This window comes from Lacerta agilis, chromosome 17 (genome assembly GCF_009819535.1).
Source record: "Lacerta agilis isolate rLacAgi1 chromosome 17, rLacAgi1.pri, whole genome shotgun sequence".
In the NCBI taxonomy this organism is placed as follows: Eukaryota; Metazoa; Chordata; class Lepidosauria; order Squamata; family Lacertidae; genus Lacerta; species Lacerta agilis.
This window is the reverse complement of record NC_046328.1, coordinates 29634352-29658241: the sequence shown is the minus strand read 5'-3', so window position 1 is coordinate 29658241 and position 23890 is coordinate 29634352. Positions and strand designations below refer to the sequence as shown.

The window sequence follows — 23890 nt, the reverse complement described above, 5'->3', positions numbered from 1 at the left end:
CAGCCTTGAAAAAAATGCAAAGGGCAGCAGGCACCGCATTCAAAATAGGCTGTCATCTTCAAAAAACATTTAACAAAGCAATGCTATGGAAGTTAATAACTGTAAATAATGCAGCAGCAAGCCACACAATAAAATGAAGCGATAAATAAATGCAACTAAATAGCAATTAAATTAAGAGTGAAGTGGCTTTCAAGCTCGCCTGAGGCCAATAGTTCTGTGGAAGCGGAAAGCTGCCATTGCCTGTCTGAAAATTAGCCTCGAGCCCTTGTTGAGTCTTAAATCCTAACGCCGCCATATCGGATGCTGGCGCTGAGCTTGACTAAGGGCCCATATTGCTTTGAGAAGCGGGAAGTGGCCGCCATCGTGGGTGCTGGCGCTGAGGTTGCTCTGGACGTCGCCATCTTAGCTTGCGGGAATTTTGCCTAGGAGACCTGCAAAAGAAAATTTTCATAAATGGTTTTAAACTGTATTTAATGTTGTGCTTTCATTGTAACCCGCTCTGGAACCTTAGGGTGAGGGGCGGGGGTTTATTATCAATCAATAATAGTTTTATTATTACTTTCAGTTATATTTTATAATACAAGGAAGAGCAGGGTCGAAAAAGAACTAGGAAGCTCCATCTTGTTACTCTAAGACTCCAACTCCCATAATCCTTGACCGCAGGCCCTCTTGGTTGGGGCTGATGGGAGTCGAAGTCCTAACGGCTCACAGGTTCTTCGCCCCCCCCCCACCTCTATTTTCCTCTTCTTTTCATATCTCTATGGGCTCATCTTCATCATTCCGGAGCGGGGCCATGGTCGTGGTGGCCTTCCTCCGCCATGTTGGGTGCTGGCGCTGAAGCCGCCTAGGGCGGCGCCATGTTAGGGTTGGCTTCCGACTCCTCTCCTGCTACCGCTACTTCTTCGGCTGTTGCTACTTCTGCACATGGCGGGAACAGAGAGCGCGGCGACCCCCGGGAGCTTGCTGAATGGAGGCGGAGGTGGGGACGGACCAGAGGAGAAGCGGCCCCGGCTTGGGGCGGCCCCAGCTCCCTCCGGGTCCGGTCCCCAGGGGAACCGCGTGACGGTGGTGCTGGGCGCGCAGTGGGGGGACGAGGGGAAAGGCAAGGTGGTCGACCTGCTCAGCCTCGACGCGGACCTCGTCTGCAGGTGCCAGGTGAGAGACGAGAAGAGAGCCTGCAAGGGAAGTGGGTGTGGGTGGTGTTGGGGGTCTTGCTTAGGACAGAGGTGGCAAGCCTGTGGCTCTCCAGGTGTTGTTGGACTCCAACTCCCATCAGCCGTAGCCAGCAACGCCAGCGGTTGGGGGTGACGGGAGCTGGAGTCCATCAACACCTGGAGGGGCACAGCTTTCCCTCCACGACCCTGGTTTAGGATCCTAAAGTTAGGTGGAGGGTCCTCAGAGGTGATCTGGGGCAGATCCACACACTATACATTTAAAGCACACACCCAAGAAAAATCCTGGGGACTGTGTTTGTTTAAGGGTGCTGGGGATTGTAGCTCTTTGAGAGGTAAACTACAGTTCCCAGGATTCTTTTTATGAGCTTAAAATGATCTGCCTGAAGCATTCCTGATAGGTGGACACCCAGTTTCTACCATGAAGGATAAACCACCACTTTCCTAGGCTTTGTAATGTCCCTAAAGTTTAGTTCAAATGTCCTTTCTTGTAATTTGAACCTGGTCTCACTCCAGGGGTGGGGGACCTTTGGCCCTCCAGACGCTGTTAACAAACAGGACCCATTACTGTTGGCTGTGCTGGCTGGCGCTGATGGGAGCTGTAGTTCAGCAACATCTGGAGAGCCTAATGTTGCCTGCCTTATCCTAGGGCAGGGACACTGGCTCACCAGATATTGCTGGACTCCAACTCCCATCAGCCCCAGCCAACATGGTCAGTCATCAGGAGTTCTGGGAGTTGTAGTCCAGCAGTACTTGTAGAGTCACAGGTTTCTCATCCCTAATTTTGGAGCGGTAGAAAATCAGTTTGGTCCATCTGCTTTGTGATAGCCCTTCAAAACCTGAAATATTTTTTATTCCATTTTGCTACCAAAATAAACAAACCCCCCTCATATAACAACACAACCCAGTTCTGTTGCAGTTTGTGTGTGTTTCTTTAAGCGGTTATATATCGCTTTTCAAAAACCCACTTTTCAAAAGTGGATTGTTTGTTTAGTTGCCTCCCAATTAACCATACCCTACAGGCTGTTAACAAATTAAAAACACCGCCAATGAAGTGTTGCTGTTTTTTTTAACAATGTGTGTCTCTGCAGGGTGGCAATAACGCAGGCCATACCGTTGTGGTGGATTCGGTTGAATACGATTTCCACCTTTTGCCCAGTGGGGTTATCAACCACAATGCCACGTCGTTCATTGGTAAGGATTCTTGTGTGCTTGCCACAATTGTGACTGGCAGCCAAATCAGATGCAGTGAGGGAGCAGATTTGGGGATGTGTGTTCAGATCCCTGCTGTGACCAGATGGGTGGCATCTGACCCTGCATAGACTATTTCCCTTCCCTGCAGTGGATGTTCTCCTTCTGCAGTTTCACCTGTTTCTCTTTGTGTCCCTAGACAGGGATTTCCCCCCAGAACCCTACCCTTCTTTCCACTTGGGTGCTTGGGGTTAGGAGTATGTGTGTTTCAAAGTTGCTGGACACCACTCAGCATGAGAGACTGAAACAGTATATAGTCCCACATGGGAGAGAGACGGGAAGGGAGTGGTTCTGTTGTTCTTTGTGGGACACTATTGCCCTAAGATCAATTTGGGTTCCCAAACTGTGGCCTGCAAGTTTCATTCAGGTGGTCCGTGGCATTTGTGTGTTTAGGGAATCTTTTAATGTTTAATAGATTATTGTATTTTAATATTCTGTTGGAAGCCGCCCAGAGTGGCTGGGGAAACCCAGCCAGATGGGTGGGGTATAAATATATTATTATTATTATTATTATTATTATTATTATTATTATTATTATTTGTGGCTGAAGACAGGAGATGGCACATCCATCAAGTTAGATATTCATATTGGGGGAATTCGACATAGCGCTAAGGAGATCACTCTGTCAGTGCTATGTTTTTATCTTCAGGGGAACGTTTTCTTTTTCCTGTCCGTTCTGCTTTTTTAAAGTGCATATTTTACATTTGATCTGGGCCTGAAATGTTTAATTTTGGTATTTTGTAATGCTTTATTTGTCGGTTTAATTTTGGTTGTAAAACTGCCTTGAGATTTTCAAATGAATCGAGAGGCATACGAACCATTTAAAATTTAAATAAATAAATGAGAGGTTGTCTTCCCTTTCAGGGAACGGTGTTGTCATCCACTTGCCAGGACTCTTTGAGGAAGCTGAGAAGAATCTTAAGAAAGGGTCAGGTGAGTGACACCCCTCCACACAACAATGTGAGGTTCTCCACGCCTGATCTAAAGAAGGGAAACAAAATGGAAAAAATGTGCATGTGATGTGCTGTAAGGCTAGGGTACAGCCCACACCTTTGTCCCTTCTGTATTATATTTGGCTTTCCATGGCGGACTGATGGAAAGTCCACTAATAGAAAGCTCTGTTGAGCTAAGAGATGGAAATGTTTTAAAGCCACAAGTCGTTCTGTTTCCACAGGGCTAGAAGGCTGGGAGTCTCGGACAGTGATTTCCGACCGTGCTCATCTGGGTGAGTGTCAGCTTTCCCTCTCCTGAGGACTAGGACGAATTTGTTGGTGGTAGTGAAATAACAGTTAGAAAGAGACTGACGTATCTGTCCTCTTGCATCTTTCCCAGTTTTCAACTTCCACCAGGCTGTGGATGGAATCCAGGAACAGCAAAGGCAGCTGCAGGGTGGCAAGAAGTAAGTAGGGTGCTGGGGGTGTGGCTCGGTGGCGTAGCATTGGTTGCTGGGGCCCAGGGTGGGCATAGGCATGTGTGTCGTGCAGGGGGTGCACGGGCACTGGACCAGCCCCTGCCACTGCCAGAATGACCCCAACCCCCACCAGAGCAAAGCAGGGCCGCGCTGAGCCACATGCCTGTTTGCACAGTGGGGAGCCCGGTCAGATGACATGGCCCTTGGCGGACGGAAGGGAGTCTTTTTCTGTCTCTGTGGGCACTCTGTCCTCTAGGGCAGGACTGTGGATCCCTTGGTCTCCAGCTTCCATCAGCCCTAGCCAGCATAGCTCATAGTCAGGGATGATGGGAGTTGTAGTCCAGAAGTCCCATAAGCTCAAGCTGTCATTGCCAATAGCCAGGGATGATGGGAGTTGAAGTCCAGAAACATCTGCAGGACTACAGGTCCCCCATCCATGCTTAAAATAAAATGCTTAAAATAAACAGTGACCCTTCGGCCACACTGGTATTTGGTAATACTGCTGTTGCAAAGGTCTCCTGTTATCTCATATAGGTACATTTGAGCTTTGCCACAGATCTAGCATGGGCTCGAGACTATGAAACCTGCCTATTTATTTATTTAAAGCATCGTTTCCATGCTTTTCAGCTGAAAGGACCCCCAGGCCAGTTTTACAGATCCATTTGGTACAAGAAAAAGTCAGTTCCTGCTCTCATCTCACAATCTAAAAGACACAAACACAAAAGGAAAAGAGCTTGGGAGGGAGAAAAGCAAACTCAGTACATTATTTCTTAGTTATGGAGTTCTTATAATGACCAGCTGGAAAGGAAAGATTTCAAGGACAGGTAGAGTCAAAAGTCACTGGTCTTTCAGAGCAGAGGCCCTGAAGTCCCATCTCTCGTCCTCTCCTGTAGCTTGACGTTAGTGGAGGCTGGTCCATTAAGGCATATGGGGTGCTGTCCCACCAACCTCAGTCTGCCCCCAGCCAACCCTCTGTTCTTACCTAAAACCAGGCCAGGGGTGGGCACCTATCGGGTTCCTCCTCCTCCTGAGTCTCCATATTGCCCCTTGTAAAACTCAGCAGGGAGGAAGAGAAAGATGGGGGGACAAATCTAGAATTAGCTGGTGCTGCCTTTTGTTATCTCTGACTCCACCTGTCATCAGTTGTGTTTCCAGTCATCATTTAGCCTCCCTGCCTTCCGCATGTTAAATGTGTGATGTGTATGTGACAAAAACTGTTCATGAGCCCCCCCCCCCCAAGGCTGGCTCAGAGAGAAAAAAGGCAAGGAGTAGCTGCAAAATCTGAAGGAGGGACACGCTCAAAACAGGAAATCCCCTTTTCTCTCAAATAAAATAGGAAAAAGGCCAGTTGAGCTCTAAAGCAAATATTTACCAGCAAAACTGAAGCTATATAAAAGTAAAATTAAGCACAGGAGGTGCAGAAGTGAGCTGTGACAACTGAGGTGCCATCTCATTTTTATGCATCTACGTCTCCCCATTTTCCTGATTCAATCTTTTCTCTTGTCACCTTCTTTTTGCTCACTAAGATTCGGCTTTGTACTGACAAATGACAAGCCTGGGGGCAGAAACCCATAGGAATAGTTTTCCATTGTTTGGGGACTGAGATATTCTCTTGAGCATCGTGAAGGTCATTCAGACCTGCTAGCCCAAGGAGAAACAGATCATGCATCTTCTTCCCGGTGGTACATGATCTCAGCAGCATTTCGTCTTCCCTCATTCCAGAGCCCACGAAGTCATAGACATTTCTTTCCTCAGAACAAGGCATCCCAGGCCTGTTTAAACCTTGAACCAGAGTTCCTTGACCAAAGTTTGCTTCCATTTTGCTCCATAGAAATCTGCTGCTCCCTCATCTTCATTACACAGCTCTCTCCCCTCCCAACCCCAAATAAGCTGAGCTAACTGTTATAAAATGCAAACATACACATAGGAACATGGGGAACTGTCTCTAGCTCAGAATTGTCTCCACTGACACTGGCAGCAACTGTCCAGGATTTCAGGCAGATGCTTTGCCGCTGAGCTATAGTCCTCCCCAATGTTTGCACATGGAATGCCATGTTCTTCCGTACAAAACCCACACTCTTCATCAGAGGTCGCCAACGTGTGTCCTCCAACACCTGCTGCAGCGTCCACAAAATGTCTCTGTAAATATCCCCTCTAAAAACCACAACGTTCAAGAGACATTTTGCCCTTCCTGCTCAGTTCCTGTTTGTAGTGACTGAGCCTCCCCTACATAGAACATCTCCTACCCTTAAACATTCCCACATTTCACTGGATGCCATTCTGAATAAAGGAGAGGTGCAAAGAGCTTCTGTCTTTGAGTGAGCGTGGCTATTGTAGCTGCATCTTTCCTATGAATGGGAGACATGCCTACACAGTTTTGCTGCCCTGTTCCTTTCTCGGCCACACCCCACAGCAGCCATTTTGCGTTATGCCACACTTCCACGGCAGCCATTTTGTGTTACGCCACATGCCCACAGCAGCCATTTTGTGTTTTGCCACACCCTGAGCAGCCATTTTACATTATGCCACATTTTGTGACTGGCATCAATGGCACTCTCTCAAAATCCCAAATGCGCCCACTAGCCCAGAAAGGTTGGCGACTCCTGCAGTCTTCAGGCACGGCCAGGGGTGCCGCACTCAAAGCCCCCATCAGCACAAAGAGAAACAATGATGTTGAAAAACAAATTGACTCCTAATGTATATTTTTAAAAAGTTTGAACTGGTCATGATAGTGGGGGTGTATGTGTGTTTCTCGCGGCTGTGGTTGTTCCTATGAAAAGTATTGTGCCCCTCTGATTCCTTTTTTCAGCCTTGGAACCACCAAGAAAGGAATTGGTCCAGCCTACTCCTCCAAGGCCTCCCGAACCGGCCTGCGCATCTGTGACCTCCTGGCGGATTTTAACGAGTTTTCCAAGAAGTGAGTTGATGGGTGGAAGAGATTATTGTTAGGCATTATTGTAAATTACTGGTGAGGATTGCTTAACCACGTCGTAAAATCCGCTGAGAAGTTTTCATTCGTCTGTTGTTCTTAAGTGGTTCTAACTTGTTTTTAATATTGTTTTCAATCATAAAATAATGGCGAGGTGGTGTACGGCTTGCAGTATGTTGTTTTTGGGTGTTATAAGCCGCCTTGAGCATAGTTTAATGATGGAAAGGTAGCTTGCAAATAAATGACAACGGCGATCGGTGGGGAATGCAGCTGACTCAGCGGCAATCTCTCTCCCTCGCTTAGATTCAAGGTCCTGGCCCAGCAGTACAAGACAACATACCCAGCTCTCAACATTGACACGGAGGCTGAGCTGCAGCAATTGAAGGTGATTATTGGGGTGGGGGTAGGTCTTAGTGACTATTGGGAAAGCCTGCCTGCAGTGATTCAGGATTATTGCATTTTGTTCTACGTGGAGCTACCCTTACGCCTGGTCCAAAAGCTCCATTTCGTGCAAAATATTGCAGCTGGACTGACAGCATATTGACTCAGTTGCTTAAAAGCTCGCCCTGACTGCCTGTGTGTTATTGGGCCAGGTTCATCTGCAAGGTGCTTAGCAGCTTGGGTCTAGGATACCTTAAGCATCACCTGACCCCATATATCCCGGCCTGATGACTGAGATCTTTGGGGTAGTCACTGTTGGTGTGCCCCCTGTGGCTTAGAGGCACTGCTTGTAACTACTAGAAGCTGTGCCATCGGTGCAGTGGGCCCAAACCTGTCGAACTCCCTCCCGATTGAGATTAGGCAGGCACCATCCTTGCTGAGTGTTGGGCGCATGACTCAGACTTTCTTAGACTTAGACTTTCTTGGACTGAGCCCAAAACGGCAACTCATTTTTTAAAAATCAAAACCCGACAGATTTATGCCGAGAGGATCCGCCCATTGGTGAAGGACGGTGTTTATTTCATGTACAAAGCCCTGCATGGCCCACCCAAGAAGATCCTGGTCGAAGGAGCAAATGCTGCACTCTTAGACATCGATTTTGGTAAGCACCCTCATTTTAACACTTGGAATGCAGGAGACCCTTTCTTCCCCTCACAGCAGTGGCATAGCAGTTGCCCCAGGTGCAAAATTCCAGCACCCAGTGCTGCCTCAATACAGCTGTGTGCTTCCATCGCTGGGTTCTGTTGGAAACGGCTTCTCTGTGCGAACCAGGAAGTGACCTTTCCAGACAACGAAATCACTCTTCTTTTCTTATCTCTGCAGCTGTTGGTGATGCAACCGCTGTTAGCATACTCCGTCTGTTTCCCTCCCACCCACTGCCTTGGCGTAGCCCTGGGCACTGGCAACCCACACTATGCCACTGCCTCGCAGAGCTACGAATTCCCAGAGCTCCCCGGGAAGAGGGGTTGCTCGTTAAATTGTGAGGGAAATAGGGGCCTCCTAACAACTCTCAGCACCCTTAACAAACTACAACTCCCAGAATTATTTTGGGGAAGCCATAGTGCTTTAAATGTATGTTGCAAAAGCGGCATTCATTGGAGACTTACAGGCCGCAATTGGCTCGGCGACGTGAGGATTCTCCTTTCCCCACTAGGTACCTACCCATTTGTGACATCCTCCAATTGCACCGTGGGAGGGGTCTGCACCGGCCTCGGCATCCCCCCACATTACATCGGCAAGGTATACGGCGTGGTGAAGGCCTACACCACCCGTGTCGGAGTTGGGACCTTCCCCACTGAACAGGACAATGTGAGTCTTTTCCCTGGGGGGAAGAACAGGAACAAGACTTTGCAGTTGAGGGGGAGACTGGGTTACCCACGAGCGGTTTGATGACCCAGCTTTTCTGCCGTCTTCCAGGAGATCGGCGAGGAGCTGCAGTCGCGGGGGCGGGAATTTGGCGTCACCACAGGCCGGAAGCGCCGTTGCGGCTGGCTGGACCTCGTACTGGTGAAATACGCCCACATGATCAATGGATTTAGCGCGTAAGCCTCTCTCTCTCTCTCTCAACACTAGAACTTGGGGACACCCAGCAAAGCTAAATGTTGGAAGTTTCAGGACAAATAAAACAAAGCTCTTCTTCATATAGCTCATGATCAAACTATGGAACTCACTGCCGCAGGAGGCAGTGATGGCTACCAGCTTGGATGGCTTTAAAACAGGATATCGCCCAGCCCTGGTTCTTTCAAAGGTTTAAAGAACCAAAAGTTGGCAGTGTGGGGTTCTAGAGGAGTTTATACTTTTTTGTAGTGTGTCACTGGAATCCAAAACTGCCAGTGTGGTGTAGTGGTTAATAGTGGTAGACTCGTAATCTGGGGAACCGGGTTCGCGTCCCCGCTCCTCCACATGCAGCTGCTGGGTGACCTTGGGCCAGTCACACTTCTCTGAAGTCTCTCAGCCCCACTCTCCTCACAGAGTGTTTGTTGTGGGGGAGGAAGGGAAAGGAGAACGTTAGCCGCTTTGAGACTCCTTCGGGTAGTGAAAAGTGGGATATCAAATCCAAATCCAAACTGAAGAAGCTCATTATAAGGTGCACATGTGGTCCTCTGATGCCTTCGGTATGACCGCCAGATTCTTGCCCCCGCCTCACATTGAGAGGCGCATCATTTGCGCAGCGAGAGTCGAACACATGAGACATCCATGTGTGCTAATGGCTGTGTGTGAATGACCCAACCTCCACCCCGGGCCCCGCCTACAGCCACACAGCCCCCCCCCGGCCTTCCACCCATATAGGGCCTTTAGTAGCAAACAGGCATTGCCTGCCCCTGTTGTGAATGGAAAGCTGTTCCCATCTCTTGAACCCGGTTCATAACCCTGTAACCGTCGCCTTCTGCTCTGCTCCACAGCCTAGCTGTGACCAAGCTGGACATCCTGGACACCTTTGAGGAGATCAAAGTGGGCGTGGAGTACCGGCTGAATGAGAAACGCATTCCTTACTTCCCAGGTGATGCTGTGGGCCTAGCCCAGGGGTCAGCAAACTTTTTCAGCAGGGGGCCGGTCCACTCTCCCTCAGACCATGTGGGGGGCCGGACTATATTTTGTGGGGGGGAAATGAACGAATTCCTATGTCCCACAAATAACCCAGAGATGCATTTTAAATGAAAGCACTCATTCTACTCATGTAAAAACACCAGGCAGGCCCCACAAATAACCCAGAGATGCATTTTAAATAAAAGCACACATTCTACTCATGTAAAAAAACACGCTGATTCCCAGACCATCCGTGGGCCAGATTTAGAAGGCAATCGGGGAAGATCCGGCCCCTGGGCCTTAGTTTGCGTGGCCTGTAGGCGGTCGGCAACGGGAGGGAGGCTGTTTTAGCCTTCGCCGTTTAGACCTGAGACAGGGGAGCTGCAGCCCTTCAGATGTTGCATGGTCAATGCTGAGGGATGATGGGAGTTGTCCCAACAACATGCAGAGGGCCACAGGCTCCCCACGGTTGGTTTAAGCCCTTATGGGTTATCTCCTTCGGTTCAGAAGACAGGAGGAAAGTGGTCAGGAATGTCCTGGAGTCTGCGTAGAGCAGCCTTCACCACAACCACCCCCCAGCTGGTGCCCCCCCCAGCTGTTTTGGACTACAATTCCCCTCACAGGAGTGCTGTCTGGGGCTCATTGGAACTGTAATCCAAAGCAGCTAGAGAGTCCCTGGTTTGCAGAGCTTGGTGTAGAGAAAAAAGCATGTTTCACTGAGAGTGTGGGTTCAGAAAGACTGCCAAGGGGAGGGAATGCTTCACATAACTCATTGTTAACTTTTGGAACTCACTGCCACAAGATGACCACTGGCTTGGGACAGCTTTTAAGGAGGAGTTAGGCAAATTAATGGATTAGGAAGGTCTACCAAGGACTGTCATAGCTGCATGTTCAGTTTCAGAGGCAGCATGCTCAGTTACTTATTTACCATATATATATATATACTAGCCTGGTCCTTGGAGTTGTTCAGGAATTCAAATAAACAAAAACAAGTGCAGTTCTGAAATGCTCAGTTCACCAGCTTCATTCAGATTGGCATCCAGTTGTATCCAAATGTAGATGAAAACTTGCTCCCTGACCTCAGGAACATCCATGCCATATTTGGTTACAGTGGGTTGTACCTACGTATGATGGGTTTCCTCATGAGTAGGACTAGCATTGACTGCAACCCAATGCCATAAGAGGTCTCCACACACATGCTGTTAGGAATGGGCTGAACCTTTCAAAACCCCACTGATTTCAACCAGATTTTGCACAATGATTCCAGAGATCAAGGAACCTTTCGGAACGGCGCTCATTTTTTAATTGCCGATTTCCAAATCGCACTGATTTTTTGTTTGGTTTCTTAAAGCAGCTGAGCAACCCCCGGGTACAAGGCTGCTAGTAATGAATAAGAATGCCTAGAGACGGCTTAGAGCATAACCAGAAAAACCCAAATTTAACAAGAGCTTCTCTTTCCCCCACCTTCACGGACGTCCACAGCCAACCAGGAGCTCCTCAACAAAGTAGCCGTGGAATACAAGGTGCTGCCAGGCTGGCAGTGCAGCACCGAGGAGGCCCGCAGTTTTGGTGATTTGCCCCCCGAGGCCCAGGGCTACATCCGCTTCATTGAGGATTATCTGGGGTTGCCAGGTGAGTTCAGTGGCCCGTGCAAATGAAACTTCTCAAGCACCCACACTTTGGAACTCCCTGCGCATTGATGATGGGCAAGCAGCTCCTTCGCTGTGGCGTTTCCACATTCCGAAATCTTTCCATTTGTTTGTTTGTTGCTTAAGCAAGGCTGCCCAGGCGTGTGAATTTGACGCGTATTTTAATGTATTTTACTTCTGAATGTAAACCCATTGAAATGAATGGATCTCAGTTAGCCATGTCCGTGAATTTCAATATATCTGAGCAGGATTAGCGCTGGCTGCAACCCTTTATTGTGAAAGGAGGGGGGCAGGAATGGCCAACTTGTTTTTAAACATCTGATTTCATCTGTCCTATTAATGTATATTTTATGTTGGCCAGTTAGAGGTTTTGAAGATTAACAGGCGTGCGTGTATGTATACACACACACACACACACACACACACACACTTTGGATAAACAAAGATGTTTCTCTCTCAAACCCCCCCCCCCTTCCCCTGTTTTGCAGTCAAGTGGATTGGAGTGGGGAAATCACGCACATCCATAATCAAGCTCTTCTGAGGATGGCAGCGAAGCGGAGCAGAGCTCACGTCTTGGAAGGAGGCGGCAGCAACCACAGGCACTGCTCCTTGTCACAGCTATACTCAGTTCACGGACCAATCAGCACATGCGAAATATGGGGATCTTCCCACGCCAGAGGCCAGCCTTCCACCACCTTCACTCAGCTAACAGCACTCCTCACCTCCTTGCCCACTGCAGAGGCTTGTAGCCTCAGTGTAACGGAGACTTGCTGCCTCTGAGATCTTTCCTTTTCTTTCCAGGCTGGTTAATGCCACACACTCCACTTTCCCCTTCTGCGTCTGGTCGTTCTTCTCTTCTCTCTCATAAGGGCCGCTGCCGTTCTGCATCTGGCAGCCTCGGTACTCCTGCGTCTTGTGATGGGCAGGGACACAGTCCCCCGAAATTGTAGGGCATCCCCTCATAGCAGAAAGCAATTCCCAGAAATGGGACAGTTAACTTCTGTTCACTCTGAGTGTGGATTCCTGTTGCTGTCCTCCTGCACTGAAGACGGTGGCCAAATTCAAGCCACGGTTTACCAAGCGTTGAAGAGCTGCAGCAAGCCTTGGCTGCATGCCCTCGTTTCTCCCATCTGCTCTTCTGGCGTGGCTACACAGAGATTGGAAAGCTTTTGCTTCTTTCATTGTTTCTGATCAGCCACAGTTTAGCATGACACCTGAACCCTAAACCGTAGCTAGGCGTTAACTTCATTCAGTTTTGTTCAGGTGAAACAACAAACTGCGGCTCATCGAAAAGCAGGATCAAAAGTTTCCATCCATGATGGAGGGGGATAGAGGGGAAGTGCCTAAGCCAATGACGTGCAGCTCATTTCCGTCCAATAACATTGCCATTGCCTTCTCTCTTTTCTCTTCTCTTCACCTGGTTTTATGGGGAATTTCCCAAAAGATTTAGCAATTTGCATTTAACATCCTGCCTTCTGTGAGTGGATATAACTATGCAAATCAAACCTCCCCATCTGATAGCAGGGCTTGGGGTTTGCGTTGACGTGCAGGAGCACTGCCTGTAATCTTTGGAAGCCCAGGGATGCATTTGAGTGTTCACAGGGACTAGAATCCTGACTATTCTTTTTTATTCTTTTCAACGATAAAAGTGGAGATTCACGGGGCCAATAGACTAGATACCAAAGCGTTCTCAGCACAGACTTGCACAACCACACCTTCCCAACCCAATGAAGTATTCCTGCCATTTTGTGTCTACGCGTGTGTGCATGGGTGTGTTAGAAAGCTCCCTTTGTCACAGTGTCGTCCTTGCCCCCCCCGGGGGGGCTCTAATTTTCAGGGCATTGTTGTGTCTGCCAATTTTCACTGTGCACAGAAATTAGCAATAAAGAACAGTGGTTTATTTTATGAATGGTTTGAATCATGAAGGCCACGTCAGGCCGCGACTGCTCTATTTTTGTACCAGTTGTGTTGAAGGGTTCATACCCCTCCGGCACACACTTCACTAGCTCAAAATGTTGCCAACTCTGGAGCATTTCCTAGCAGGAAAAGGCCAGACAAACTGAGATCTGTGTGCCATAAATGGCCCTCCAGGCCTGTCTGACTTGTGGGACTCTTTCTCAGGCCACACCTTTCACCTGCCTGGCTTTGTGCTACTCTTATGTGTTTTTGCCCAAATGGGATGTGTCCATGAGCTCCGATTATGCCTCTTGTCTGGTTGGAGGATAGACACGGGTTTCTATAGAAACAGCCACATTGCTCCACCCACTTTGCCTCTGGCTCCACCCACCGCTGGCATGTGTGTCCCCACCGCCCCCCAAAACAAGGCAGCCCTCAGGCTGAACAGGTTTCCCCACCCATCCTGTATGATGAATCTACGTTTGATGCCAATCTTGTGACCTTGAAACCTTTTGGGCTCCCGACTCCCATCCACCCCCTACTGTCAGCATGCCCAAAGGCCCCAAGGGATGGTGGAAGTTCGACATCTATTGCTGGCCTCTAGCCCCAGCCAGTTTGGCAGATGTTAAGGGACAGCGATGAGATTTGCGATCCAGCAATGTCTGAAGGGCACCAGCCTGGGGGAGCCTTTGAGCAGCATCAGTGTCATCGTTTTTAACTACATTTATTCTCGAGCTCAGAGAAGACCCTGAAACCAATTGGCAGCAGGTGGGAGAGGAACCAAGTTTCCGGTGGTTCCGTTTTCAAGTTTTCAACACACTCTTGCGCACATGCCCCAGGCAAACCTGGCGCCAGAGTTTTGCAGCCCTGATAACCATGAGTCCATCCATACCTCCTCCTTGCATGCCAGAGTTTCTTTTTGATTTTGTTGTCTTGATCCAGAGTTAGTTGGCTCCGTCTGCCATTGTCTCTGGTTGAACCTCCTGTTGGGCTTCCCTGCCTTCCACCCCATCAGCCCCGATGGGCACCAGCCACCACTGGGTTTGACCCAGTACAGGGCCACTTCCTGTGTTAGCATCGGCTGCTCAGGCTGGGGGCTGACCGGAGCCAAGAGTCCAACAACAGCTGCAGGGCCCACAGGTCTCCCCTGACCCCTTAGCAGATCCCTCCCCATCTCTCCATCTCAAAACCACTCTGGCCCAGCTTGAGTGGCTCCAGTTAATTTTATTACTTTCTGTGCTCTCTGATACAGTGTGAGTTGGGCAGGTGTGTGTGGCACCAACCGCCTCGGCCTGTTTTGGAAGAAATCAAAACCCTTCACTCTTCCCCCTGGGTAGAATTATTTTGCGGGGAGGGTGAAAGTTTTCAGTCCCTCTGGCCATTAGGACCGAAACTTGGTTGAAATAGGTGGTGGATAGCGGGGGGGGGGGGCAGTTTGTAGCAAAACCATCCATAGATTGGGCATACAGTAGGGGGCGGTTAACACCTCTAGGTCTCGTTTTGGGGAGAATGGGTGCCTTCTTCCTCCCACCCTGTGTTGACTGTGGAGGGTCCATTTAGAAGGAAATGGGAGGGGGCGCTGTATCCATATCACTTGCGGAATTTGAATTGTTGTGCTTGGTTGAAGTGTATGGAGACGTTAGCCTTGCAATGGAACATGTGGAGGGGGGAATTTGAAAGTGGAAACCTCGACATGTGCCCTGCCAACCCCTTCCCCAAAACAGCCAAAACTTGGGCTTGGAGGTACATTGTAGCCTTCTCCAGCACAAACCCAATTCAAAGCTGAGCAGTGATAAGGGTGTACCAGGACTGGAGGATGCGAGGGATGGGGCGGGGGGGGGGAGAGAAGGAAATCTGAGCAGCCCAGATGCCCCCCTGGGCCCAAGGGGGTGAGGTTGGGAGACAGACATAGCTCAGAGGAGGGCACAGAAGAACTTTTTCTCTCGGAACGGGTTTTCGGAGGTGGGCACAGGGGTGATGAGGGGGTCCTCGCAGGCGTGGGCGTCGCAGTAAGTCATCAGGTCCGCAGCAGCCTTGGAGACCTGTCGAGGGAAGGGGGAGGGTTGAAAACTCCAGCCTTCTGATGATGTCAGTTTATAAAATGACGCATGGCACAGAGAAAGCGGATAGAGGAAAAAGTTTTCCTCCCTCTTAACAGTAGAACTTGGGGACTTCCAATGAAGACAAATGTTGGAAGACCCAGGACAGATAAAAGAAGTTACTTCTTCACACAACATACAGCTAAAACTATGGAACCCACTCCCATAGGCAGCAGTGAGGGCCACCAACTTAGATGTCTTTAACAGAGGATTGGACAAATGAATGGAGGAGAAGGCTACAATGGTGCCCTCCATACATTGCTACACTACAACTCCCATCAGCCCCAGCGAGCATGGTCAGTTGCCAGGGATGATGATTGGAGTTGGAGTTCAGCAACATTTGGAGAGCCACAGGTTCCCCTGCCCTTATCTAACCCAGCAGTGGCTTTCATAGGATCTCTTGCAGAGAAGGCTCTTTCATCCTTTTAACTGGAGATGATGTGCTGCGAAATCTGGTACATTCTGCATGCCAGGCATGTGTTTTACTGCTGATCTTTAAAAAAAATAAAATTGCTTGTTTTGTTACCGGTTGTGTTTATCTACCGCTTTCCTGCCGAGGGGCCTTTTCTGACTATACAGTTCAGTAAAAGCTCGATCTTGCCACATGAGGGTGCATCTGGACAAGCCATGTGTTGCTTTGCAGTTGTGACTGCTTCACATTCTTCGCACGTGTCAAAACACTGCAAGGGGTAATTTGATTCAATGGTCCTTGAGCGCACACACGGACTTGTATGGATGCTCCGAAGCGAAGTGGTTGAGCAGCTGCTCTGCCTGCAGAAGGTACCCGCCGTACATTTAAAAGCACATGGCAGGATGTTGGACTAGATGGGTTTGGGGCTGATGCAGGAGGTCTCTGAAGACCAGTTGCTGGAAATCGCAAGTGGGGAAAATCACTGCTGAACTTAAGTCCTGCTTGCGGGCTTTGGGGCATCTGGTCGGCCACTGTGAGAACAGGATGCGGGACTAGATAAGCATTTGGCCTGATACAGTAGGCTTGCTCTACTGTGGCCCTTGCCACCTTTAGATTGTAAATTCTTTGGGGCAGGGACCTGTTGCCCCCTCCTCTGCAAAGTGCCACATGTACTGATAGTGCTACATAAATAAACACCAGGTCATATTTTTTGGGTGATTTTTTTAAACCGATTTTCCAAATGTGGAATGCCAGGTCATTTCCCCCATCTAGCCCAATACTAGCAGCAACTCTCCATGGTTTCAGACTGGGGATGTTCACAGCCCTGCCTGGAGACATCAAGGATCTTCTGCATGCAAAGCAGATTCTCTACTACTAGAAATGAGAAGGGGTGAGGAACCTGTGGCCCTTGAGTGGCTGGCACTACAAATCCCACCAGCGCCAGCCAGCGTGGCTAGGGATGATGGGAGCTGGAGTCCAAAAGCATCTGCAGCGTGTGCATCACACCTGACCCCAATGGGGGAAGCAGTAATCTACTGCCCTTTTGGCCCCCTTCCTCCTATTTCCTACCTTTATCCTGCACATGCTGGCCTCAATCTTCAGTTGCTCCACCATCTTCCGGGCCTGCCCAATACTCATAGTGCTGTTTACTGGAGTTTCGCCCTTCATGAGGATTCTGCGACAGAAATCATGGAGCAAAATATACTATAAAAACACTGGGTGTTTTTAGATGAGGTTTTTTTTAAATATAAAAAGAGGATTAGTCAAATGTATGACGGAGATGAGGTCTCTCAAGGGCTATTTAGTAGCTAAATGGAACCTGCATGTTTGGAGGCACTCTACCTCTGGACACCAGTTCATAGGGCCAAATAACAGCAGGAGGCCATTGCCTGTAAGGGTTACATTAGAAACACATGGCATCCCCCAAAGAATCATGGGAACTGTAGTTTACCTCTCACAGAGCTACAATTCCTAGCATCCTGAATGAACTACAGTACCTAGGATTCTTTTTGGTGGGAGGGGAGGGGAGGAAATATTATAAATGTATGGTGTGTATACTCCCTGCCCCTGCTTGGTAGCTTCCTGGCATCACTTGGAGAAACAGGATCCTGACCTGGATTAATTTTTGGTCCAATCTAGCCTAAAGTGCTCTCCATCCCACCACTTTTTTATGCATCTTTTAGCCCACCCTTCAGTGAACATGTGTCAGGCCAGCCTACAACACGGATGATAAACTGGAAGTACAAAATACAGAGTTGCATGGAAATTAACACCTCAACAGAGCAACAGCATAGGAATGAAACGCAACAGGTAAAAAAAAATCACACCATGAGTTTTGGGGGCATTTTGAGACGGTCTCTTATTTGTGGGCAATATTAGTTCACATAACAGCAAATCCAGGTTGTGCACTTATAGATAATTTGGGAGATCTTGGGCAATAAGCCCACGTCCACAAAAGAACAGCCTTTTTGCGATAAAGAAAGGAATGGGAAGAGGCACTGGAATAAGTAGGATGACGCTTGCTTTGAGGCAACATCGTCTAATCTCCCCACCGATGAGTGAATGCTTGTTAAATGGCGTATATCATCTCATCTCCCTGCAAAGCAATTTAGGAAGAAACCTCCATAAACAGGCTGTCTGGAAGGGCCCCTACGTTACCTGCTAAAATCCTATGCAAATAAACATTTATTTGCCTGGCAGTAGAATAACATGAAAGACCACATCTACATCGTTAATTTAAAGCACTATAATACCCCTTTAAACATCCATGGCTCCACCAAAAGAATCATGTGAACTGTAGCTTGTTGAAGGTGCTGCTGGTTGTTAGGAGACTCAATTACAGTGGTGCCCCGCTAGACGAATGCCTCGCTAGACGAAAAACTCGCTAAACAAACGCATTCGTCTAGCGGGAGGCTGCCCCGCAAGACGAAAAAGTCTATGGGGCTGCCTCGCGTCTTTTTTTTTTTTGTCTAGCGAAAACCGTTGTTTGCATTTCCGCTTCGCTAGACGAAAAAACCGCTAGATGAAAAAATTCATAGAACGAATTATTTTCGTCTAGCGGGGCACCACTGTACTCTCATGGAGGTACAATTCTCAGAGTAGTGTTACAATCAATCTAGGGCTGCCATTCGTCCAGATTTTCTCAGACTTTTCTCTTTTTTTTGGCCAACTTTTTAAAATTGATTTTCCAAATTTCAACCCAATCTTCACTGATTATTACAAATCAATACCAATTTTATAAAAAAATTAATTAAATGACTATCCACTCGCCATTGTTGATGCAACCTTAGCTTCTAATATTACTGCGTTAAATCTTTTACATTATCTCCAGTTACAACCCATTACCCAAAATTATCCCTTGTCAACTGTACTCTTAGCCGTTTCCATTCGTGTTGAAACATTATTTAAAGCATTTACATACTTTTGTAAAAATTCAGGTGATAATATAATACTTTTTTTCCTTCCATTCTGTGTGTGACAGTTCTGTATGTGACGATCTTCATTGGCCTTATCCTCTGCCATTTATATCAAACGGATTTTCCCGGACATTACCAGGATTTAAAAGGCGGAATTGACATGGGTGGTGGTGGGTGGATTTCCGAAATGCGGCGCTTTGTCCTGGATCTTAGGCAAGGTTTTTACCTTTTGAAATGTGGCAACCCTAACCAGGGAACTCTGAGAATTACAGTTCTGGGAAGGGAACAAGGGTGTCTCTTTACAAAACTCAGCACCCCTGAACAAATTGCAGCTCACAAATGAGGTGCCACAGCTAAGGAGGCCCACCCCTAAATTGCCACATACCTAATTTCCAATTATTATTTTTATAATCCAGAAGAATTATATACCCTACACCACCTAGTTTTCCTCCTGTGAGTACTTGTTAAAGACAGGGTTGGCAAGGGAGAGTTTGAAATGCAAATACTTTGAACAATGGAACATAGGATGGTGTCGTTGCTCAATCTAGCACAGTATGTCTACACTGAATGGCAGTGGCTGTCCAGGGTTTCAGGTAAGGGGCGGTCCCAGCCCGAGCTGGAGATGCTGATCAGCGAACCTGGGATTTTATGCACATGCAAAGCAGATGTTGTGCCACTGGGAGCATGATTGGGAAATCGACAAGATCCAGTGGTGATGTTGCCATGAAAGTGGTGCATTGGGTTAATCTTGATAAAGGCTGGAAGGGTGTTGCAAACTCCTGGCACTTGAGCAGTCCCTGTCAAGGCTTCTTTTAAACAAGAAGATGTTAGCTTGAACCTAGACCTGTTTTCCAAGGTCAAAGCTTCAAGGGGAACTAGCTGCCCTCCAGACATTTTTTTTGGACTCCAATGCCCATCAGCCCCAGCCAGCATGGCCAATGGTCAGGGATGATGGGAGTTGTAGTCCAGCAACGTTATGTTTCTTTCTTTATAAACCACACTTTCATATAAAATATCATCAGGCAGCATACAGACAAAAACACACAGTATTGCAATGAGAATATCAAAGGCATCAGTAAAAGGTGGCTGGCAAAGCATCTCGAAAGACCTGTCTGGAGAAAACAGTTTTTAAAAGATGTCTAGAAATGAGCAGGCATGGCTCCTCCTGCCGAACCTCCGTTGACAAGGAGTTCCACAAAGCCGGGCCTCAAATGGCCGGCCTCTGTTAAAAGCAAGCCAAACCTCGGGTGCAGCAATGCGGACGTCCCATCTGACACCTCAGCGATCAAGAGGGAGCATGAGGGGATCAGGTGGGCCTTAAAGTACTTAGAGGGGCCAAACATCTAGATGACCGCAGGTTCCCCATCCCTGGAGCGTTATAGTGCTGGTGGAAGTGCCTCTGAGCACATACGGAGTGCCATTCCCAATTGCCAACACACACCCTGCACTTCCAATTGGGGATTGGGAGAAAAGGTTTCCAGGAGGACTCTCTCATCAGCCCCAGTTGGACTCTCTCATCAGCCCCAGCATGCATGGCCAGTGAGCACATCTGGAGAGCCTCAAGTTCCCCACCTCTGGTTTAAAAATAAAAAAAAGGTTTTAAAAGGCTGCAATCCTATACCTGAGAGTAAACCCCACTGAACTTAACAGACATAGCGCTAGTTACAGTAGGTAGCCATGTTGGTCTGCCATAGTCAAAACAAAAAATAAAATAAAATAAAAATCCTTCCAGTATCACCTTAGAGACCAACTACCGGTAAGTTTGATAGGATTGCTGTCTGTGTACCTGTTTCCCCCCCTGCTGCCACACAGCTGTTCCCTTCAATTTATTCTCACAACAACCCTGTAAAATAAGTTCGGGTTTGAGCCCAGAGTCACTTTATGGATTTATTTAGAAACATTTATAGAGCAGCTGGGGCAACCCAGTGAGATGGGTGGGATACAATTATTATTATGATGGTGGTGGTGATCATCATTATCATCATCATCATGCTTAATATTTGAAAAATCTCTAGATATCCCGCCTTTCCTCCAAGGAGCTCAAGGTGGCGTGCATGGTTCTCTTCTGCCCCATTTTATCCTCACAACAACCCTGTGAGGTGAGACAGACTGAGACACAGTGACTGGCCCGAGGTCAGTGAACTTCATGGCTGAGTGGGGATTTGAACACAGAACACTGCCTTATTCTGAAGGCTCATCTGCACCATACATTTAAAGCTGTGCCATACCATTTTAAACAGTAACGGCTCCCCCCCCCACCAAGAATACTGGGAACTGTAGTTTTTTAGGAGACCCCCTAAATCCCCTCAAAGCGCTTCAGTTCCCAGAGTTCCCTAGGAACAGGGGTAGATTATTAAATCTTGCTGAGAATTGTAGCTCTGCAAAAGGAATGGGGTGTTTCCCATCAACTCTTGGCACTGTTAACAAAATGGCAGCTCCCAGGATTCTTTGGGGGGAGCTGTGTCTGCAGTGGCGCTATAAATATATAGTGTGGATGGGGTCTGAGTCAAATCAGCGGTCTGTAAAAGTGTTGTCAACCCTGACTGGCAGCAACTTATTAGGCCCAGATAGGGACTGTTCCCATCCCAGCTAGAGACAATGGGGACTGATGGAGTTCTAGCAATAACCTAGGCCTGGCCTGAGGAAGAGAGGTACAGCCCTCAGGCTAAGGAGTCTTGATTTAAGCCAAGATCTAAACCAGGAATCTGGTGGTTGTATTTTTAATGGCCTGAGGACAAGAAGGAAAGGACAGGCTGTCTCTGCGAGAAATGCAACAGTACTTTCCCTCATCGATCCCAAATATATAGGGAGAAAAGTTCAGGCCTTGGGGTTTGCTTTCCTGGTATTTGAAAGCCCCGGTAGCCAGCCAGTGCATTCCTTTTTCCTTTTCTTAAAAAGGTTTCACAGTCTGCCAAATGAAGTGACTGCAGAGGGCCTTGCAAGGGGGTTGTTGGGATAGGCGACACAAGGACCCCTGCTAGTGGTAAGGTGGGTTGTAAAGCCAACATGATGTTCTCCAGACTTTGTAGTCAGACTATATAGGTCCCATCAGCCCCAGCCAGCATAGCCAGTGGACAAGGATGATGGGAGCTGTAGTCCAGTACCTTCTGGAGGGCATCACATCAGCTCATCCTGAGAGGAAAGCCCTTAAACTAGAGATGGGGAACCTGTTGCCCTCAAGAAGTTCCTGGACTTCAACTCACATCAGCTATGAGCATTGGCCATGCTGGCTGAGGCTGATGGGAGTTGTAGTCCAAAAACAGCCAGAGTCTGGGAAACACTGACCTAAGCCATCCACTCCAGGATATCATTCCATTCAGTCACACGTGTCTTCAATTTAAGACATTTCCTTTGGGGCCTCAGCCTATATGCAAGTATACAGTAGGCATCAAGGATTATTGTGGACAGGTCATAGCTCAGATGCAAGCACCTGTTTTGCATGCAGAAGGAACCAGGTTCAGTCTCCAGCATCTCCACCCATGCCTGAAATCCTGGAGTGCCGCTGCCAGCTGGTGTGTAGACAATAGCCTACTGAGATAGATGGACCAATGATCTGACATGATATATGGCAGCTTCCTATGTTCCTTAGCGTATTAAAACAAAGGTTCATAGCTCAAGTTGGGCCATAGCTTCAGTGCCCTGCCTGAAACCCTGGAGAGCTACTGCCAGTCAGAGTAGACAGTACCTAGCTAGATGGAACAATGGTTTGACTTGGTATAAAGCAGTTTCCTATATTCCTGCAGTGAATGAATGCTATATGAGGGTTTAATTTCTCCACATGAGTTCCCCCCTTTTATTTCAAGACAAAGAAGCTCCCCCCCATTATATCACTTCCTCTCTTTACAGTCCACCTTCCATGAGAACAAATACTCACCCCATGAACAAAACCCAATCCTTTTTTAAAAAAAATTGTTGCCCCACCCTCATCTCTCTCCTTCCTTTTTCTTTTCTTATTAGATGCAAAAAAATAAAAGCAAGGGGTGGGGAGTGCAGAAAATCTATATCAGGCAGGGAGATGTTATGAAGCATGAACAAACGGCAGTTCCATTTGGCTGGCATCATAATTCAAGCACCCCCACTATGATTTCACCTTTTTGTTGGTTCCCCTACCCTTGGCATAGCTGTGGGGAAGGAATCTCTGCCCAGAAGCCCTTTCCTCTATTTCTATCTGCTTCTCCTCCACTCCCCACCCCCAACCCAAGCAATCCAAGGAACGTAGACCATGGAAACACAAAGCTATGACGGCTACTCACCCCCTCCTTCTTTTGTCTACTCTCTTGCCACATTTTATTTATATAGAAAAGCATTTATAGACTAGCAGTTCACACAAGGCAGTGTGCCACACAATACATACAATAAGAAAATCTATCACACTGTCAGAATTGTGCAAAATGGTCATTCAAATCCCTGGCTGGTCAGAAAATAAATAAATTAATTAAACATTTGAATAGGCCCGTCAACATTAGGTCTCTGCCCTGGAGAGGTTCCATATGCCAGACATCCTAATCTTCTCTCCCTGCATGCGAGGAGCCGCCTTCCACCACCCCCCACCTCAAAGTTGATGGCGATTTCCCCCAATACAGACCTTTATTTTGGATCCCTGTTGGGAATGAAGAGATGGGGGTGTAATTGTGGGTGCCTGCTGTTGATTTTTATCAGCCTTGGGTGTGTTCAGATGATCTGGCGTAGAGAGGAAGACTCTGGTCCTCTCTCCCCACCTGGACTTGAGGGTGGGGGTAGAGGAAAGGGTGTGGGTGTTTTTCACACGGCACCTTCCTTCTTCCTTCCCACCACCAAAGCGGTGACTCCACCCTGGTGTCTCCCCAGTACTCTCCTCACCTCTTCCAGGATGGACCTTAATTAAATAGAACTGGTACCTAGAGGATGCTCCAACAAGCCACTTAAGGCTGGGGCTGAACCATCCCTGTGGCAGGGGTGGTGCTGGTTGTGGAGGAGGTAACCCCCCCCCCCCACATGGGTTTCTCTAAAAAGACAGCTGCTTTTCTGGAGTGGAAGGCTACAGTTGCTATGGAGGAAATTTAATTAAAGTTGAGAGACATGAGGTTGTGTGGGGGAAAACACAGCTAAGGAGTGGAGGCTGCTGGCCTACACACCCCTCATGTGTGTAGTGGTACAGGCGCATGGGAGCTGCAGTACCATGTCAGCATCTCCCTTTCATTTGGAAATCT

General features: G+C 48.1%; 2 protein-coding genes across 2 annotated transcripts; one reads left to right on the top strand and one right to left on the bottom strand.

Annotated features, from left to right (window-relative positions):
* Positions 1-898: 898 nt before the first annotated feature.
* On the top strand, positions 899-13284 carry LOC117061615 (adenylosuccinate synthetase isozyme 2-like). Its single transcript, XM_033174523.1, has 13 exons — positions 899-1155; positions 2264-2366; positions 3288-3356; positions 3598-3648; positions 3756-3822; positions 6644-6751; positions 7067-7148; positions 7679-7805; positions 8358-8512; positions 8621-8745; positions 9607-9704; positions 11213-11362; positions 11868-13284. Exons 1-13 carry the CDS (start codon positions 925-927, stop codon positions 11918-11920), a joined length of 1419 nt encoding a protein of 472 aa, XP_033030414.1. The 5' UTR covers positions 899-924; the 3' UTR covers positions 11921-13284.
* Positions 13285-14888: 1604 nt separating this feature from the next.
* GNG3 (G protein subunit gamma 3) lies at positions 14889-23621 on the bottom strand. Its single transcript, XM_033174524.1, has 3 exons — positions 23287-23621; positions 16855-16960; positions 14889-15317 (listed from the first exon to the last, which is right to left on the bottom strand). The coding sequence occupies exons 2-3, from the start codon at positions 16951-16953 to the stop codon at positions 15189-15191; spliced, it is 228 nt and encodes a 75-aa protein (XP_033030415.1). The 5' UTR covers positions 16954-16960; positions 23287-23621; the 3' UTR covers positions 14889-15188.
* Positions 23622-23890: the final 269 nt, after the last annotated feature.

Excerpts from the sequence above, each read along its gene's own strand:
- LOC117061615 (XM_033174523.1), top strand. The coding sequence starts at position 925 with ATGGCGGGAACAGAGAGCGCGGCGACCCCCGGGAGCTTGCTGAATGGA. Across the intron at positions 3,357-3,597 it reads GAATCTTAAGAAAGGGTCAG|GGCTAGAAGGCTGGGAGTCT; the intron begins GTGAGTGACACC and ends CTGTTTCCACAG. Across the intron at positions 3,823-6,643 it reads CAGCTGCAGGGTGGCAAGAA|CCTTGGAACCACCAAGAAAG; the intron begins GTAAGTAGGGTG and ends TCCTTTTTTCAG.
- GNG3 (XM_033174524.1), bottom strand. The coding sequence starts at position 16,953 with ATGAAGGGCGAAACTCCAGTAAACAGCACTATGAGTATTGGGCAGGCC. Across the intron at positions 15,318-16,854 it reads CCAGCATGTGCAGGATAAAG|GTCTCCAAGGCTGCTGCGGA; the intron begins GTAGGAAATAGG and ends TTCCCTCGACAG.